The 18,487-nt window shown below is 39.0% G+C and overlaps 1 protein-coding gene across 1 annotated transcript; it reads right to left on the bottom strand.

Annotated features, from left to right (window-relative positions):
* Nucleotides 1-56: 56 nt before the first annotated feature.
* Nucleotides 57-18,115, bottom strand: LOC149936457 (uncharacterized). Its single transcript, XM_090153680.1, has 6 exons — nucleotides 17,853-18,115; nucleotides 14,486-14,835; nucleotides 5,493-5,854; nucleotides 3,177-3,407; nucleotides 1,722-2,159; nucleotides 57-475 (listed from the first exon to the last, which is right to left on the bottom strand). Exons 1-6 carry the CDS (start codon nucleotides 18,113-18,115, stop codon nucleotides 176-178), a joined length of 1,944 nt encoding a protein of 647 aa, XP_090009806.1. The 3' UTR covers nucleotides 57-175.
* Nucleotides 18,116-18,487: the final 372 nt, after the last annotated feature.

The raw sequence follows: 18,487 nt of genomic DNA on the forward strand, positions 1-18,487 counted from the left end.
CTATTGTCGCCATCTAGAACAAATAAAAGCGTTAAAATCGAATCTCTAAGGGGCAAAGGGCTTCCCTGTTAGCAATTTACGAATCGTTCTATTTCCGGGAGGCGATGTTGGGTCTTAACCGGGGTAATACGAAGTCGAGATGTAGTTGAGTTCTCGTCTCGCGATAGTAGCGGTGTCAAGCGGAGTTGGCGTGCACTCTCATGTGCCTGTTGAGGTTCCCCGACTGCGAGAACCGGAGCAAGCAGAGCTTGCACTGGTACGGTTTCTCCCCCGAATGGATGCGCAGGTGCTTGGTCAAGGTGGAGCTGTCCGAAAAGGCCTTCCTGCAGTTGACGCAGCGGTAGGGACGCTCCCCCGAATGCGTCCTCATGTGGGTCGTCACCGAGCTGCTCTGAGAGAAGCGCCGCTGGCAGACGGGACACCGGAAGGGCTTCTCCCCGGAATGGGTTCGAATGTGAGCCGTTAAATTGGCTGCCTGCAAAATGCGCGACATTACAAACTCCTGTATTACAGATTCTTTCTTTTACAAAAGTAAATAGGATGCGAAAGTCTAGGACTGATTCCCTAGCTTCCACTTCGGTTGACATGTTTTTAAATAAAAGAGCTAATTAGAATTGCTACCGTCCGTTTCTAGGGGCATTTCGGTAAGAGTTTTAGGCCTATAATTACAAATAAATGTTTGTACTCCGTGGCCCCACAGGAAGAAGAATAAAATAAAATAAGCATGATCGAAGCCTTCATAATGTTAATTAAAATCTGATATATTTTAGCAATGGAAAGAAGGTTCTACGCAAAACAATTGAAGAATATATTCTTTGTAAACACTTAAGTTTAGTTTTAGGGAACTACTTTTTACCACGGACGAATATAAGGTTTTTATAAAAATCGTCGTTAATAGGTTGGAAGATAAATTTTGAAAACGTGTTTACGCCCAGATAGCTCCAAAAATTTTACCGTTATTTACTCTAGGGATATGAATGACCCGTCTCCTGGAATGTAAAACTGTATTCCCCCAATAAGGGCTATCCGTCGCATCTACGCCTGTAGCACCATCTTACGGCAGGCAGTGTTACTAGATTAACATATATGCCTGTATATATAATTTTGTCTGCTAGACGTTCGAAATAAGAATTAGTAAGAATTTGGTTTTGTAGTGGAAACGAAACTGATTTTAATTAGTGGAGGAAGCTGAATGTTTGGTTTTAGTAGCAAAAGATTGTAATATCTAATTAAACAATACATATTGGCCATTATTTGTCTCTTTTTTACTTTTGGGGAAAAAAACAGTATAGTTGTGTTCTTATAAAATTAAAATGAACGCTTTTCCTTGTTTCATTGAAAAAACTATAAAACATGTGGCGTGCTAACAACTAGCAGACGAAATTATTTTCTTAAGTTCCAACTATTTCCGCTAGATATCTATATTGTATTCAGTTCAATGGTTTAACCAAGGATTTTATATTTTTAGAAGGATCGGAAGTGATGGCGCTTTCGCGCCGGGAAGAAAACGCGCGACTGCGCAGTAGCTCCTTCCAAAAATTACCCAGCCAAGGTCAAATATCGCTACCGTGCAGGCGCCAAAGCCCATTTCGCCGTTGAACGATTTGGCCTTGGATCCTTGGTTTAACGTTACCCAGTCTGCCCCATAATTTCCATCCTCCTAGGTTGTTTACTTTTGTTTCTACACGAGTCTGTACGTATATATGAAATAGCTTAGTAACCTGCGAAAAAGACTTGTTGCAGGTACCGCATCGGTAAGGCCGTTCTCCGGAATGGGTCCTGAGGTGCGTTTTCAAAGTACTTGGCCTGGCGTACGTTTTCCCGCAAATTCTGCAAAGGTTGGTCCTGGTGCCGTTGGTGGCCGAATCCGCGTTCTGGGCCGGAGAGGACGGGTCGTCGCTGAGTCCGGCGTCCGAGCAGGTGGACACCGGAGACTGACCGCGGTCCTCTTCGTCGTCGCGCAGGTCCGGGAGGTCCCCCGGGGAGCCGACGTTGCAGTGAATGGGCGGCGAGAGGGAGGACTCGACGGCGATGTGCTCCGAAATGTGGTGGCCGAAGGGGTCGTGCGGAGAATGGTTGTGGCCGTACAGCGAACTCTCGAACATGGACGAAGACAGGCGAGACGAGGATCTCGTTTTCATTCTGCACGGGCTCAGGATCTGTACCACGGAAATAAGAAATCGATAATGCAAATAGAGAAACGCATACGTGGGAAACAAACACTAGAATGGCCAGCAGACTGGGTTGGAAAAAAAAAGTCTTTTTATGAAATTAAAAATCCAGTATGGCTTAAACAGGTTAAAACCACTAATAAAACATGCTCAAATTGCTTATATCTAGCCCTCATTACACCGAAAATGCTCCAATAGCCCTATAAATAAAAGATCATTCATAGCCGATTATAGAGTTTGTGCTGCTGCTATTGGACATATAATAGGTTTGTCTATGGTTACTCTTTATACTGCCAAAGCTGATAATTTTCTATGCATAGATCTTACAGCATTTTACAACAGGGGGCAAGGCAGTCAGAGAGGGGTTTATTTAACCACCTATATTGACCGATTTAAAAATTACGTTTTTGCGCGTGTCAGTACCTTTACATTGTGAGGTATAGCAGACTTATTTACCTACTTTTATTCCCTAACAGGGCGGCGTATTTTCACATGCAAAATGAATTTTAAAATCCCCCAATTGCTTATATCTATAGCCCTCATTACTTCGTGAGACGACGTAGCAGACGATAAAAAGTGAAGGTTAAGTTTTAGTTTCGTTTTGTAATAAAAAAATGCAGAATAAAGTATTCTGTATTTTTATTTGAAATAAATAGTATTTAAATTTTCAATATTTACAATTCATTTCTCAATATTTTTTTTAATAAAAAAAGTGGTTTTAGAGGTTTGATTTTAATGCTTTTATTTATACTAGATGGCGCTAATTTTAATAAAGGAAATTTCTTCTAACATTATTTAAACCGACGTTTTATGTAAAAACTATGAACAGAAGTTAAACTCAAGGAAAATTTAACTTAAAAAGGAAACACAAAAAAAAACAATTTTCGATGTTTTTAAATAATGGAAAATTTATACGTTTCAGACTCCTGCCGCCATCTAGTATTTAAAACTCGTCCTCTAACGCTTTATCACCGCGAAAAGCAAAATACGAATGTGTGTTCAAACCTCTGGTTTGGTGTCGGCAAAGTAGTTGACCGTAAGAGGTCTGAAACTCGTGGTGAGGAATTCCTTTTCGATGGGTGGCAAAGGAACCAAGTTGTCGGTGGTCGCCGTACCCGTTGGTCGGAATTCCGCCGTGAACGTGTACGTGTTGGAAGGAACTGAGTGTGAACCATTGCCGCAGTTATACGTTGTCGTGCCAGTTGGAGAATTGCCCGAACCGCCATAAGTTGTTACCTATTTTCGTATAAAATAATTAGCACTTAAAAACGTTTGGAAAATTTGAAAACGTATGGGTTATATCATAAGTATATAATATTCTTATATAAGTGTGACACTTCCTATTCTTCACAAGACAGACTGCATTACGGGCTTCGTCGCCGTTTTGCGTCAGCTTGCCAACGCGTCACACGTAGCCTTTGACAGCGCCTCGCTAGGGGGAGATTTTCTTCTGGCGATGACGTCACTTCGTTACTAGCTCTCAGTAAAATAATCCTCAAAGTGACAAACTTATGGAACAATATTATAGACTAATGGTTATATGATGTAACCAAACAAGTTTAAACGTTACTCAAAAGCAGGAGTAAAGAGAGTAAAAATTGTCGGCTTATCCAGAATTTATTTGTTATAATGGCCGACTCAAACTATTCGCCACCACGTAATCGGTGTAAATCCCAGAACAAGCGAAAAATGGCAAACTAATAAAACATTTATATTATGTCTAGATTGCCATGTTCGGTTTCGTCGTGTAGATAAGATCAGGGTATAGTCATTTTCCACATTAACAAAATTCATATAAAATAAGGTTTTCGACATGGAATAATAAATCTTTTCAACGTTTCGCTACGATCAAAGTGTAGTCATAAGACATTCAAGGCCCCCTAAGTTTGAAACGATTGGGATTTTAACGTTAGGCTAATGACTGGCCAAACTGGCGACATATATCCATCTGGTGGTGAAAAACTGAAACTTACGCGCAAATCCCCCAACGAATGCTACCGGATTGGCAAGAGGTAGTAAAGGTGGTAGGGTTCACGGGAGCTGGGAGGATTTGCTCTTTTTATCCGCCAGGTAGCGTAGATTCTATTATTTTTTCTCTCGCGCTTGTCTAGTGCTGAATACATGCGCCTTTATGCCTAGATATGTGAACCGGTGAATTTACCGGTAATGCTAAAATTACAGTAAATTTCCCGAATGGTTTTACCGGTAAATTTACCAATTTGTTTATAAAGCAAAAACCACCCAAAAATATTTTGTTAAACCTCAAATAAAAGAAAAAACAATTACATTTTACATTCGACCAGAAAACCAAATCATTTTCCTGTTCAAAACCGATTTGAAGCTTATGTCTAGCCCTCTTTCAGACATTAGTTCAGAATCAGATACGGAAGACTCCGAATTTCCGGCACTGTTGATTTTACGTTCCATACATTTAAATGTATTTCTAAGGGGTTATCTAGGAGGTTTATGGCTATGTTAAAATAAAAATACTATTTTAATAATTATTGTGACATCAAACCATTATTTTGATTAAATAAAAAAATTCATGGTAAATTTACCGGTAAATATACCGTTTTTATTTTACCGGTACATCACTATTTATGCCCAATTCAAACTTAGGGGGCCGTTGATAGTCTTATGGTGTAGTATACAGGGTGTTTCAAAAGGTTATGCAAAAATGTGAAGGAGTTGTAGGGGGTGAGTTGAGAAGTATGCCGGTTTTTTTCCCATTTTCCTACGATGAGTTAAAAGTTTTTCAATGTGTGGTCTACTAGCCCCTGGAAGTAGGCTGCAACAAGGGCAAAACCAAGCAGCAAGGAAATGCGAACATTAAGGTTTGGGTTCGTGTGATAGGTAAAAAAGGACTTTGTAAACAAATCGAGGTAACCAGCGTACAAAAGTAAACTTAAACAGTATTTAAAGTCCTTGCTGCTTGGTTTTGCGCTTGATGCAGCCTACTTCCAGGGGATAGTAGGCCACACTTTGAAGCTCTCTGGCGCTCTTTTCACTCATCGTAGGAAAATTGGGGAAAAACTGGCATACTTCTCAACTCACCCCCTACAACTCCTTCAAATTTTTGCATCACCTTTTAAACCCCCGCGAGTTACGCAAGGTGGCGTTGGCATCGAAAAGCGCGACAGTTTAAACATAAATCTTCTATGGGTGCTTATTATAGCCTTACGAGTCCTATAGTAGTTTGTCCTTGGAGGATAAAAGTGTTTCCTCCAAGGTTTGTCGATGGTGCGGCAAGCATTTTTACGAACCTTGCCAAAAAAAAATTCCGAACGACGCCAGTGAATAGACTTGGACTTATATTGGTACCTGTAAGGAATGAGGCGCTGTCGGTCCGTAGATTCCCGGGGCCCCGTTGGCGTTGACCGTGTACTGCGCTCCCACGGGAGATGGCGCTCCCGTCGCCCACTGCACTTGAGAGGCTCCCGGGATGTTGGCCGCGACGGGGCCGTACGAGGAGGCCGGCCCGGGGTCGGGGTACGCCGCGTTGGCGGGAGGACCCATCGTCATGTTCATCGACAGGTTGACGCTCATCGAGGCCGGGAACACCGCGGTCTGGTGGTGCAGTCCGGTCGGGGTCAACTGGCCGGTGCTGGAGCCTCCCCCGGAGCTCGCCAGAGAACATCCTCCGCCGTGATGCCCGTAGTCCGCGGATGGATAGTAGACAGTGCCTGTTGAATAAATTCAATCGCCAAAATCAGGAGAGGTTATATTAGTGTTGTTCATTTTCCGGAAAAAATAAAAAAATTAAAGATAAATTACTTTTTATAAATTTCTAGCAAGGATCATACAAAGAATAGTTCACACGTTCAAGCTAAGTCTCTGTATTAATAATTTCTTGCGAATCGCTGAATAAGTTTTATCAGAAGAAAATAGGGGAAGTACGTATCTGTAGCTTTGAGCCGTAGAAGTCGTCGGGTGACCCACGAAAACGCCTTTTTACGCGTAATAAACCAAGCTGAAAAAGTAGTTCCACTTTTGTTTTGATTCAACACGGCTATAAACGACGAAAGCAAATACGCCTTAGCTCAATTAGCAGAGAATGAGAAGGACAATATGTTACAATTGTTCAATTTAAGAAAAATTGATTTTTTAAACGATGTATTCATCCGTGATTTCCCGCCAAACCGTTTTGGCGCGAAAATTCGTGAAAAGTGACGCCTTTCCAAAGCTGACTAGAAGCGTACTTCCCCCTATTTTCTTCTGGTTTTATTGAATTGTCTATTACGTTCAGTAAAAAGTAGTGTTGTTAATTTTCCGAAAAAATAAAATGCGGAAAATTTTACGCAAATCGGAAAGATAAAAAATTAAACATAAATTACTTTTTAAGGGTTTTTAATTTTTTCGATATAAAATGTCTAATATCAGTAAACATACTACAAAACATTAATAGCGTTACATGGTTAATCAGTTTAAACTAGTCTAGAGGTTTAGTTTTACTTTCAGATTCGAAAAAATGAGGCGAAAATGCCGCTTTATTTAAATTTGCAAACAATATATTAGACTAGTCATGGAATCAAAACTTTTTATTTTTTTCGGAAAAATACGGAACATTTTCCGGAAAAAAGGCCTCGGTCATTTTTCGTTGAATCTTTTCCGACTTACAAGACTAGGTTAGATTTGAATACTTCTGTTTGTACTAGATGGTGACGATTTAAGCGTTTTGGAGGAATAAATACTCTGATTTATTTGAACAAAAGTTCAATAAGGAAAACCTTTTTAAAAAACACGAAAAAATAATATTGTTCGCGGTTTTTAAATAATTTAAATCTTTTACGTTTCAGAATGTTGGCGTCATCTGGTAAGACTGCGGGTATTCGAAAATCGACCTCTCTAGCGCGTTACTCAGGCCCGACAAATTCCCGAGGGGGCACCCTTAAAGGCCGAGAACAGCGATTCCATTTTCTCGTGCGCGAATTTAGACCCCCAAAAATTGAGTGACAGCGTCGACAGCTTGACCGACGGCTCTGACTGTTTTTGAATAGAATATATACAATGAGCATCAAAAAAGAGGTAAGCTACAATACATGGAAATGTCCAGGCGGTCACTCAAGCTGTCAGAGCTATCACTTAAGTTGTCAGAGATGTCAATCAGTTGTCACTCGTCAAAAAATTAAGTACAGAATAAGAGGGGTGGAAATTCGCTCTGGTCTTGGTCTTTAAAAATCAATTTCTTTCCTAAGACCTATGAGGCTATTTGACTACTTTCAAACATGGGCCAAATAATGATAAATCATTATTTGGCCCATGTTTCAAATGAGCTTATAGGTCCAACGGGCCACACTGGCGTTTGACATTGGGACAAGAGGTTTAAGGTGGTGCCTTGGGTATTAGCCTTGCTGATTATTATTATTATTATTATTATTATTATCAAAAGTAGCATAAGACCCATGCTTATGCTACTTTTGTTATTATATATATAAATTAAATTTATGTAAAAGTTAAGACTTAGTTTCTTTGTGTTTTTACCACACATTTATCCATACAATGACTTGTTTAATATCATACCAACCGATAGCGAAACTAAAATGGTGTAAACTGAAAACAAATTGAGAACGTTCTATTATTCTGAACCATAGTCATAGAACGTCACTACAAGGAGGGAATAAAGGTAAATTAGTTCGTATACTTGGGTAAAACTGAATTAACGACGACACTGTATAATAGCATATAGAATACAGTACTACGGGAAATTAACCAATATTTGTACTTGATTATCTGCCATATTATAGACGGTAAAATAAATGGGGGTGGAATTTTAAACCGTCATTGCCACTTAAAAACTGGACACTAGCCAGGGAGGGAACACCGGATTGGTTGGTATTGGAGCATGCGCAGAGACCAATTTATCTAAATATCTAAATCATGATTCTTCGTAGAGCACGTGGCGCCATCTAAGTAAACTGACCATTATATTTCGGGAATAAAAGCTAACTGTAAATTTACCTATAACTTGAATTCTTTAAATTAAAATACAAATTATTAATTGAGATCAATCGTAATAGACGAGAAAAACGATTGAAATGACTTCAGTGACAATTAAAGTCGCGAAGTGGGGAGGCTGGCAGTCATGCTGTCACGAAACGTTTCCTCTTTTTTCCTACCCCCAAATTCAAAAACCCTTCAGAGGCTGGGAAGCCGTTGGAATTTATTTTACCGTCTATTGTTTCTGCTACAGCTAAAACTTTCAACTTCAAATGGCGAAAGTGATAATAATATAGTAAAGCAAGGTACACGAATATAAACAATATAGTTTGGACAGTTGGACCTAACTAAATATAAAATATGAATAGGAAATATTTTATTGATTTTGTTTACTTACTTTACTAGGGGTACAACGATATTTTTAAGGGGGCACAGATTTTTTTGAGGGGGCAAACCCCCCCTTAGGACAAAACAATATCAATTTTGTTCTTGGTTTTATTATAATTTTCTCGCAAATGTATTAAAAACTTCGTTTGATACACGTGCGGAAATGTCAATATCACTCGTCCGAGTCTAGCCAGTACTTTAAATATGCGTTATTGCTAACGATAAATTTAGCGCTCACTGCGCTCGCGATTTCATCTGGTTGTTTTATAACCCGTACCCCCCTTAGACTTTCTATATCTACGTGCTTGGGTTCGACATACCGTACACTCTAGACCAATGGTTTTCAACTCTTACAACATTTACAAAAATATATATAAAAGTTAAAAACCCAAATAACAAATTTATAATCTAGCCTATTCATTTATGTGTGGTTTTGATTAATAAATTGATAATTCTGAGGTTTGGTTTATAAATAATTATAAATATTATAATAATATATATATATATATATATATATATTTTTTATAATTAAATTATTATTATAATTTATTTTTTTATTGGAAATAAAAACATTACCGTAATATTGGTATTTTAATTTCACACACCTTAGGTAGCTTGTTTTTTGACGTAACAAGATTTAAATTTATCTAACTGGTTTTTATTTGGTGGGGGGGGGGGGCTGAAAAACGGAGGGAAGGGACCTGAAAAACGTAGCGCCATCTACATAAGTCGTGGGGTGTCAGTAAACGTACACAGTGACTAGCGCTCTACCGCCGCGAAGGTGGCGCCATCCTTTGATCGTTGTTTCCGATTGTCATAGGCACCCATAATAAAGTTTACATTTTTGAAAAAAAGAAATGGATAGATTAATTGCTGACTTATTATGACGTTTTTCTTTGGACTACTCTCGGGTCATGGATTTATTAACTAAATGATGTTTCATTGTAAAAAAAACATCATGGTTCCGTTAAAGAAAAACATTTTGTGTTTAGGACCAGTATTACGGGGCCAATTTTAAGTTAAATTTTAAATAAATGCATAGTTTAATAATATTTTTGTAAAAACTTCATTTTAGAAAAACAAATTCATTAATTTTCACATTACTGTTTATATAGTGCTTGTTGAAGTAATGAAAACCATTCACCTGTAAACTTCGTGTTTTTGCTTAGCCTTAATATGTCAAAAAAAGCTACCTGGTTAAAAGGAACACTTGTTGCTGCTATAAAGGTGAAAAGCTTCCATTATTTCAACAAGCATTATATAAGCAGTGACTTGCAGGTCCTGCCTCTCGGAAATAATACTTCTAGGAGATTTCATCACGGTATCAGAATTATATCAAATTAGCTTGTTTGACAACCCGGTTTTTCTGTGTCAGGATTTTGGTACTGGGTGGATGCGGGCACCATTGAAAAAAGTAAAACAATGATTTAAACGTACGACCCCTAGCTACGCGGCTAAGCCACTGACTTAGGGTCTTTCTATTTATTGTAGGACACAAGTTTCTCTTAATAGTATAGCGTCGTAATCTAACCTACTAAAAGTTTAAAAACCCTGGAATTGTTGTTGAGCACCAAGATTTTTGCAAGCCGCCATTTTGATTGATCGATTTTCAGATGGTTTTCGAAAGCTTTGACGACCAACCATTTACGTCACGATAAGAGAAGTATCTGGTTATTTGACTGATTTTCTTTACAATAGATTGAAACTTCGCTGCCACTGAATATATTTGGCATATAGCACGAAACAGGGTGAGAAAAAAGGATTGTTTTTTAAACTGGACCTGTGGCCAGTAGAACCCAGGTAGTTTAATTAAAAAACTGGACACTGGCCACTTACCATTTTTAACCTTCAAAATCAGGCTTTCATCATTAATGGTCAAATTATCTATTCTTGACAATATGTTCTATAAACCCGACCCGAACAAGCCTACTGAGAGAGAGAGAGAGAGAGAGAGAGAGAGAGAGAGAGAGAGAGAGAGAGAGAGAGAGAGAGACTGTATATATTTCTTTTTGCTAACTGCTAAATTCGCTTCTTCTATACTGTGTGTAGAGTGTAGAGTAGACAGATTCACGACACCCAGTCACCCACCCATACACACAATTGACACAAGGCCAAGCACACAGAATAGAAGCAAAGACCAGGATTAACATAGTATTTTTTTAATGAACTAAAATTTTGAAGGGAAAAACTTTGAATTAATTAAGTGTTCACCAGGGCCAAGGGCGTTGAAGCCCCCCCCCCCCCCCGAAATGCTGATGACGGGGGGGGGGGTGCCTAATAAAAACCATTGAAACTTCCGTCAGCACCCCCCTCCCCATTGAAATTTTCCCTCAAAACCCCCCCTGAAATAAAATCCTGGATACGCCCTTGACCAGGGCCACTAACACCACAACCATTCAATTTTTTTAAACTGGCCCAGCTAATTTTTAAACTGACGATTGGCCTGTGATAGTGCCTTATTTCTCACACTGGCACGAAATACTCTTATTCCCAATTTGCCATCCCTCTATCGAGAAAAATAGGCGTAACAGCGACTGCGCAGAAGGAACGGCCATATTTAAAAATCTGTAAACGTAAATCTCCGGAAATGGCTGCTCCTTGTGATACTTTCGCACATGCGCAGAATGAGTTAAGTATTTTCTAGAGGTGATTTTCAAAACTTCCCAACTTTAATTAGACCATTGGGAAAAGGTCACTAATGACGTCATCCACTAACTTAAAGCACAGCTTTTGTTAAACTTCTGTCTAAATTTTTTGTTATATTTTTCGAGGGGCAGATTACTTCCTTGATTATTAAGACGCTCTCTTACAATTAAATCATGATTAAATATGATTAAATTCAAATCTGTAATTTTTTTATCTTGATTAGTAGTTCTTTTTATAAAGTAACGGGGTCTTTTTGTTTTAATATAGGCTCTTACCTCACAGTCTCTTACTTTTACAAGTTAATAAGAACCACCATAAGTGCATAACATTTTTACATAAGCGTGACACTTCCTATTCTTCACATGCAAAAGTTTTACTGAGACCTATTCACGAGACAGACTGCATTACGGGCTTCGTCACCGTTTTGCGTCCGCTCGCTCACGCGTCACACGTAGCCTTTGACAGCCCCTCGCTAGGGGGAGATTTTCTTCTGGTGATGACGTCACTTCATTACTAGCTATCGGTAAAATATTCCCCAAAATGACAAACTTATGGAACAATATTATAGACTTATGAAACTGCGAGTCTACGAGCGCGCGATTCAGCCGCCATGCAGAGGAATATAGGTAAGAGTTACTTATTATACTTTTTATTCATTTTATTTTGTAGAAACCACTATTACGCGTATTATGCGTTATTATTATTTAAAGGTTTCATATTTATTTTCTCTAATTGGATAATTGCAGACGCTAGATCATATAGATTCGAATTCTGAGAGCTTTCTGATTGACGGTTTTTTATGGCAAGCCATTCGGGACAAAATTAAATGAAAATTTAATTAACTACCTTCTTAGAAATATAATCCTGACTTCAGAATATAAGCCTACCTTTTAAAATTTACACCTACCTTTTCAGATATACTGTATAGGGCTATCTTTCCAAATATAGGCCTACCCTTTTTGAAATATCAGGCTACCTCTTTCAAAATATAGGCCTACCCTTTTCGAAATATCACGCTACCTCTTTCAAAATATAGGCCTACCCTTTTCGAAATATCAGGCTACCTCTTTCCAAATATAGGCCTACCCTTTTTGAAATATCAGGCTACCTCTTTCAAAATATAGGCCTAACCTTTTCGAAATATCAGGCTACCTCTTTCAAAATATAGGCCTACCCTTTTCGAAATATCAGGCTACCTCTTTCAAAATATAGGCCTACCCTTTTTGAAATATCAGGCTACCTCTTTCAAAATATAGGCCTACCCTTTTGGAAATATCAGGCTACCTCTTTTAAAATATAGGCCTACCCTTTTCGAAATATCAGGCTACCTCTTTCAAAATATAGGCCTACCCTTTTCGAAATATCAGGCTACCTCTTTCAAAATATAGGCCTACCCTTTTCGAAATATCAGGCTACCTCTTTCAAAATATAGGCCTACCCTTTTCGAAATATCAGGCTACCTCTTTCAAAATATAGGCCTACCATTTTTGAAATATCAGGCTACCTCGTTCAAAATATAGGCCTACCCTTTTCGAAATATCAGGCTACCTCTTTCAAAATATAGGCCTACCCTTTTTGAAATATCAGGCTACCTCTTTCAAAATATAGGCCTACCCTTTTCGAAATATCAGGCTACCTCTTTCAAAATATAAGCCTACCCTTTTCGAAATATCAGGCTACCTCTTTCAAAATATAGGCCTACCCTTTTCGAAATATCAGGCTACCTCTTTCAAAATATAGGCCTACCCTTTTTGAAATATCAGGCTACCTCTTTCAAAATATAGGCCTACCCTTTTTGAAATATCAGGCTACCTCTTTCAAAATATAGGCCTACCCTTTTTGAAATATCAGGCTACCTCTTTCAAAATATAGGCCTGCCTTTTCGAAATATAAGGCTGTCTATTCAGAAATGTAGGCCTGCCTATTTCGAAATATAGGACTATCTATTTCCAAATAGGTAGGCCTATATTTTGAAAGGAAGCGCTATATTTCGAAAAATGTAGGCCTCTATACCTGAAATGGTACACCTATATCTTGAAAGGTAGGCCTATATTTTGAAAGGTAGGCCTATTTTTCGAAAAAGGTAGACCTATATTAAGAAAAGGGTAGGCCTATATTTTGAAAGAGGTAGGACTATATTATGAAAGGTAGCCCTATATATCTGAAAAAAATCGGCTGCCATAGTCCTACCACGGCCAACTTAGATGATGCGCTGTTGCTCGAACATTGAATCCTCAAAGTAAAGTTGTTTGTGGTTTTATCTATTGTTGGTTACCATGGTAAATATGGAGCAAATTTTTTCGGAGTTCCAGAAGGAAGTGGTGAGGCGCTATTACTACGGGCAAGGCAGTTATTTCGAATCTGGGGTACGAAGTTTTTATTATCTTTGATCATAGACGTTACCTAAGAAGAGCGTGGTACCACAGCGCCACCTACACTCGTTCTTTCGCGAATAGTGTATGCATTATTTTAAACCTAAAACATCTAATGTATTTTGTTAAGCTTAAATTTAATTTTAGAATATTGGTATTGAATTTAATTGTTAGTATGTAGTGTGTAATAGTTCGATTTTCATAATATGGTGTCAGTGCTCTACAGCGTATCCAAAAGTAGAATAAATAAACATAAATTAAAAATAAATCAGTTGTGGTTTTGTTAAATTAATTAAGTCTCTTCTGTTAATTAAGCTCTCTAAATATTTTAAATTCAACACCTGTCATGTATCGCGATTTCACAAACGCCTATTTAGAAGGATCAGCCAAGTCTTATGGGAAAATGGAAGTTTTGAAACGCTTTCAAGTTTTAACAGTGAAAATAAAATTTACTTTTACAAAATAACGATGAATATTTAAACTTAAAAATTAATTACTATTGTAAATTGAATTTAGTTGTTTTTAGAAATTAAGACATAATTTTCGGCGGCAATTCTCAGAAAACACAAAAAAAGACTTAATGTAAACAGCGTAAAGGATAATGCTATTGAATTGTGGAATTCTCTTTCAGTTAAAGTAAAAATAAAATTGTACTTAATTACTGGAACTCGGGCAATCAGTAAAATTACAGTACTGAAAGTTTAAAACCTTGGATATATCTTACGTTCATTTAATTTATATTTTAATAACTCAGACCCTTTAGTAAAACCGTGTAAATACTGATAAGGATATCTGAATAAAAATCTTTAATTATTATTATTACGCAATCACTCCGCGACAGACTATCATTAGCCGAAATCATTCGGTGTCATACTTACGTTTATTACATTACTTATGCTCGAACTGAAGCGTAAACTGTCGCGACATGGCTAAAAACATTTGAATTTAAAACGAGAGAAAGTGTCCTCCTACTTTGGTTGGGTAAATGGTGTCCGTTGCTGCTGAGTTGAATTTGCGGATAAATGCAGGAGTAGGAGGCGTGTCCCCCGCAGCCGGAGCCCGCCGTCGCCGACGAAGCCCCCCCGCCGTAGCCCGGGGGCGATCCGTGGAGGAGCTGCGTCGTCCCGTTGGTGCCCCCCGCGCCGCCCCCCGCCGAGTAGACGCAAGGGGCCGGCGCGAAGGCGGTGCCCGAGAAGGAGGTCGACACCGGCGAAGAGCCCGTCGGAGAGCCGCCCGAAGGATGCAGCACCGCCTGCTTCAGCGACAGCAACACATCCGCCATGTCGTGAACCGGCTTCTCCTTGTTGAAGCCGCCATATTCCCTAAATTACGACCAATATTTCGCATTTCAATTTTACATTTGAGTAATATTTTAACATATCCTTAGTTCCCTATTCCTTCGATGGGCTAAAAATCCCTGTTAGGCCTAAAACGATAAATTTGCTTTGAGGCGTTTTGTATTATATTTGTATATAGCTTTTTCAAATTTTTATTATTGTTTCTTTATTGTGTTTTTATCTAATACGTCTACATTAACACTGTATGTAAATGTTATTGACTTTTATTTGTATATAAGTTTGTCTTCATCCATCTCTAAATGGTTCCCCTCCGGTTTCAAAAGGGGTTTGTAAATCAGTCGCTCGAAAACAGGGTGGCCATACATTTTAGATGTGAAATGAATAATTTATAACGGAAAAATGCATGGCAACCCTGTTAAAATATCGTCTGCTTCACCATGTTCCACACGAAAGCTTCCGAAAACCGCCGCTTGAGGGAAATAGGAATAACGCCCATAGAGAAGCTATAATAGCCGATATTATATAATATAGAGTTTGCCTCGCTTACTCTGATCTGGACTATTTTTAATCTACTGACGCCTGTAGAAGTGTTCGAACCCTCTCACATTGGCGCGTTGTAAGAAAGCCCAAACGCGTTTTGAGTAAGGGCACCAAAAACGAAACTCCCTAAGACCTACACAAACGCACAAGCCCCTCACAAGGAGAACGCAGCTAGCCTTTAAACACGCTAACTAACTTGTCAGTGTTGTGAATAACTTTCATTGGACGATCCTTTACGCTGAGCGTTTTACGGAAAGGGGGAAGACAATTTCTGAATTTTCCGATTCCGACGGCAGCAGACGCTAAAGCGTCTAACCAATGAAAATTGTACACAAGAAAATGCGTTCTCATTATGTGGGGCTGGTGCTGTGTTTGTTGTTCCTAGCTAAGACTAACCTAAAACAGGAATACATACCTCTACTTGGAATGCTTATCGCGGCAGATTTCGTCTCGATGAGGCTGACGTTTTTTTTGACGTCACTATGTTAACTTAACAAACAACTACGTGAGATGGGAGTGTGCGCAGAGATGATTTTTTCTCTCGTAGGCGGGGCCAAAGCTGTCAGAATGATCTTACCATACGCGATACGGCAAGATAAGCATTCCAAGTAGAGGTATCGATTCCTGCTAAAAATATGTATAATTTTAAACTCTAAATTGCGTTTGAGTCAAGTGCCATTCTCATATATTTTAAAGTTAATAGAGAGATTCGTGTGATAGGTCACTAATGTTATTTGACCATTGAGAAAACATAAAATCATAATTTGCCAGTATCAATAATATTACCGCCATCTATCTATAAATATAATCCACTGAATAAGGCCGCGCGTTCCTAAAATTAGTCTCGCGCAAAAGTACCATCTTGGCCAAATGCGATAAAATAAAAACGCGTGTCAAAACTATTGAAGTTGGCCGTACTTGTGGTATTTCAAAATACCTTTACATTATGGAAACTAGCCTGTTTTTTTGCTTTCTTTAAAGTTTACAATTGGGCAATTTCAATAATGTAAAGGTAATTTGTTTATCGCAATTGGCCAAAATGGTACTTTAGCGCGAAACTAATTTTACGAACGTGCTGCCTTATTCGGTACTAAATTTTTTAAACCGATAGATGGCGGTAATGTTATTGAAACTGGCAAATTGAAATTGAAATTGAATTGTTAACATAAGCAATTAAACTTGTAGAGGTTAACGTTAATAGTTAGTGTAGGCTAGGAGCAACAAACACAACACCCCACACAAGGAGAACGCAACCCATCAAAAGTCGTGCATTTTCTTGTGTAAGTTTTTCATTGGCTAGACTCTTTAGCGCCTGCTGCCGTCGGAAGGGGAAAATTCGGAAATTGTCTTCCCCTCTCCCGTAAAACGTTCAGCGTAAAGGCTCGTGACGCTCGTCCAATGAAATTCGTACACAATCCTTCGTTAGCGTGTTTAAAGGCTAGCTGCGTTCTCCTTGTGTTTGTTGCTCCTAGGTGTAGGCTAGGAGCAACAAACACAACACCCCATGCTCCTAGGTGTAGGGAGCTGTTGGCACGAAGGGCTTGCCACCACCCTCCTACGCACTATAAGTCGCTAGATGGCTTGGCCTAAGGTATTTGGGTATTAGCCTAGCTGATTATTATTATTATTATTATTATTATTTCTTAAACTATTGAAACGTGTACTTTCGCTGGCTCCCGAGATATATCAAATACTAACTTTCTATAGCTATTGCATTGGTGCTAAGCTTAATCATTAAACATTTCAAAACTCGTTGGGTAGCAACGGAAAGCTAAATATAGGGGGATAGTGGTGGATAATAAAGTATATCATGGTAGTCGAATGATATTCCCCGCACGATACTGACGAGCCCCAAATAGGACGAAACCGGTCTATCGTTGGAACTTCTGGCTATTTTATTTAATTTTTAATTCGTTTTTTACTCGAAGACATATTTGGTCCAAGTTTCGCGTCTTTATTTTATGTTCGAAGAGACGAAGACCTATTGGTACGAGTATTTCGTAAGTTTTATCATTTCTTTAAATTCGTTCAGAGTTTAGCTTTTTTTTGCTCCTTTTCGCGTGTTTTATAATTCTTTGCATCGAGAGTCCATTGGTGGTTCCATAAGTCTATAATATTGTTCCATATGTGTATCACTTTGACGCTGTCAAAGGCTAAGTGTGACGCGTTAGCAAGCGGACGCAAAACGGCGACGAAGCCCGTAACGCAGTCTGTCTGGTGAATAGCTCTCAGTAAAACCTTTGCATGTGAAGAATATGAAGTTTCACGCTTATGTAACAATATTGTACACTTATGGTGGCTCTTATTAACTTAAAATTATGTATTACCAGAAATGAGTAAAACTATTAACACTAAACCTCTCCTGTTCGTTACCGGTATGGCGGGTAAACACTTGGTGAACTAGAAACTGCCTCCAGCTTGCGAAGGTACACGTTTCATTTTTACGGCCTAATCAGGTGAATACACTTGAATTCTTTATTATAAATGTAATTCGTGCTTACTTGTAAGTCGGCGAACAAGGCGTGAACGTCAGAAAACTAGCCAGAGGGTCAAGATCCCCGTATCCGTAATTGGCCATCGCGGCGCTGGACGACGGATCCAAGAGTCCCCCGCAGTCCAGCGACAGGAACTCCGACTGCTGATTGGGAAGAGTCGAAGGGATGGCCGACGCGCCACCACAGGCCGAGAGCAGCGACGAACCGCCAACTTGGTTGTTGCAGTGTTGTCCGTAGGCCGGGTTGTTGGGCACGTAGTAGCCCTCCATCGCGATCAGGGGCTTCCTCCTTTGATACCGCCACAAAGACGAACGCTGCAATCCCCCAAAAGCCACGTATCACACACGCCGACGAAACAAATTGAAAAGTAATATATGTCTTTGAAAAGACGACCGAAACCGGACAAAGTCTCCATCTCCCGGAAAACATTCTCCTCGCGTCTTCCAACATCCGAAACCAAAACAGCTCGAGCGTTTAATCAAATAGACGCTAAAAGAAATTATTCGCTCCAAAATAAAAACCGTCAAAAGGAAGGGTTTTTAAATTAAAAACGCGTGAATCTCGATGATATCGCCCATTTTTTCGTGGAAAATAGTGGAAAATTGGCAAATAGTGTCTAATATAGAAAAATTTCATTTCAC

Source organism: Leiobunum rupestre, chromosome 7 (assembly GCF_980474605.1).
Source record: "Leiobunum rupestre chromosome 7, qqLeiRupe1.1.hap1, whole genome shotgun sequence".
In the NCBI taxonomy this organism is placed as follows: Eukaryota; Metazoa; Arthropoda; class Arachnida; order Opiliones; family Sclerosomatidae; genus Leiobunum; species Leiobunum rupestre.

What these genes read in the sequence shown, in the direction of transcription:
- LOC149936457 (XM_090153680.1), bottom strand. Translation starts at nt 18,115, where the DNA reads ATGGAGGGCTACTACGTGCCCAACAACCCGGCCTACGGACAACACTGC. An exon ending in TTGCCGACACCAAACCAGAG is followed by an intron (nt 2,160 to 3,176) that starts GTTTGAACACAC and finishes TCCGTGGTACAG; the next exon opens with ATCCTGAGCCCGTGCAGAAT. An exon ending in GCAACAAGTCTTTTTCGCAG is followed by an intron (nt 476 to 1,721) that starts GTTACTAAGCTA and finishes CGCATTTTGCAG; the next exon opens with GCAGCCAATTTAACGGCTCA.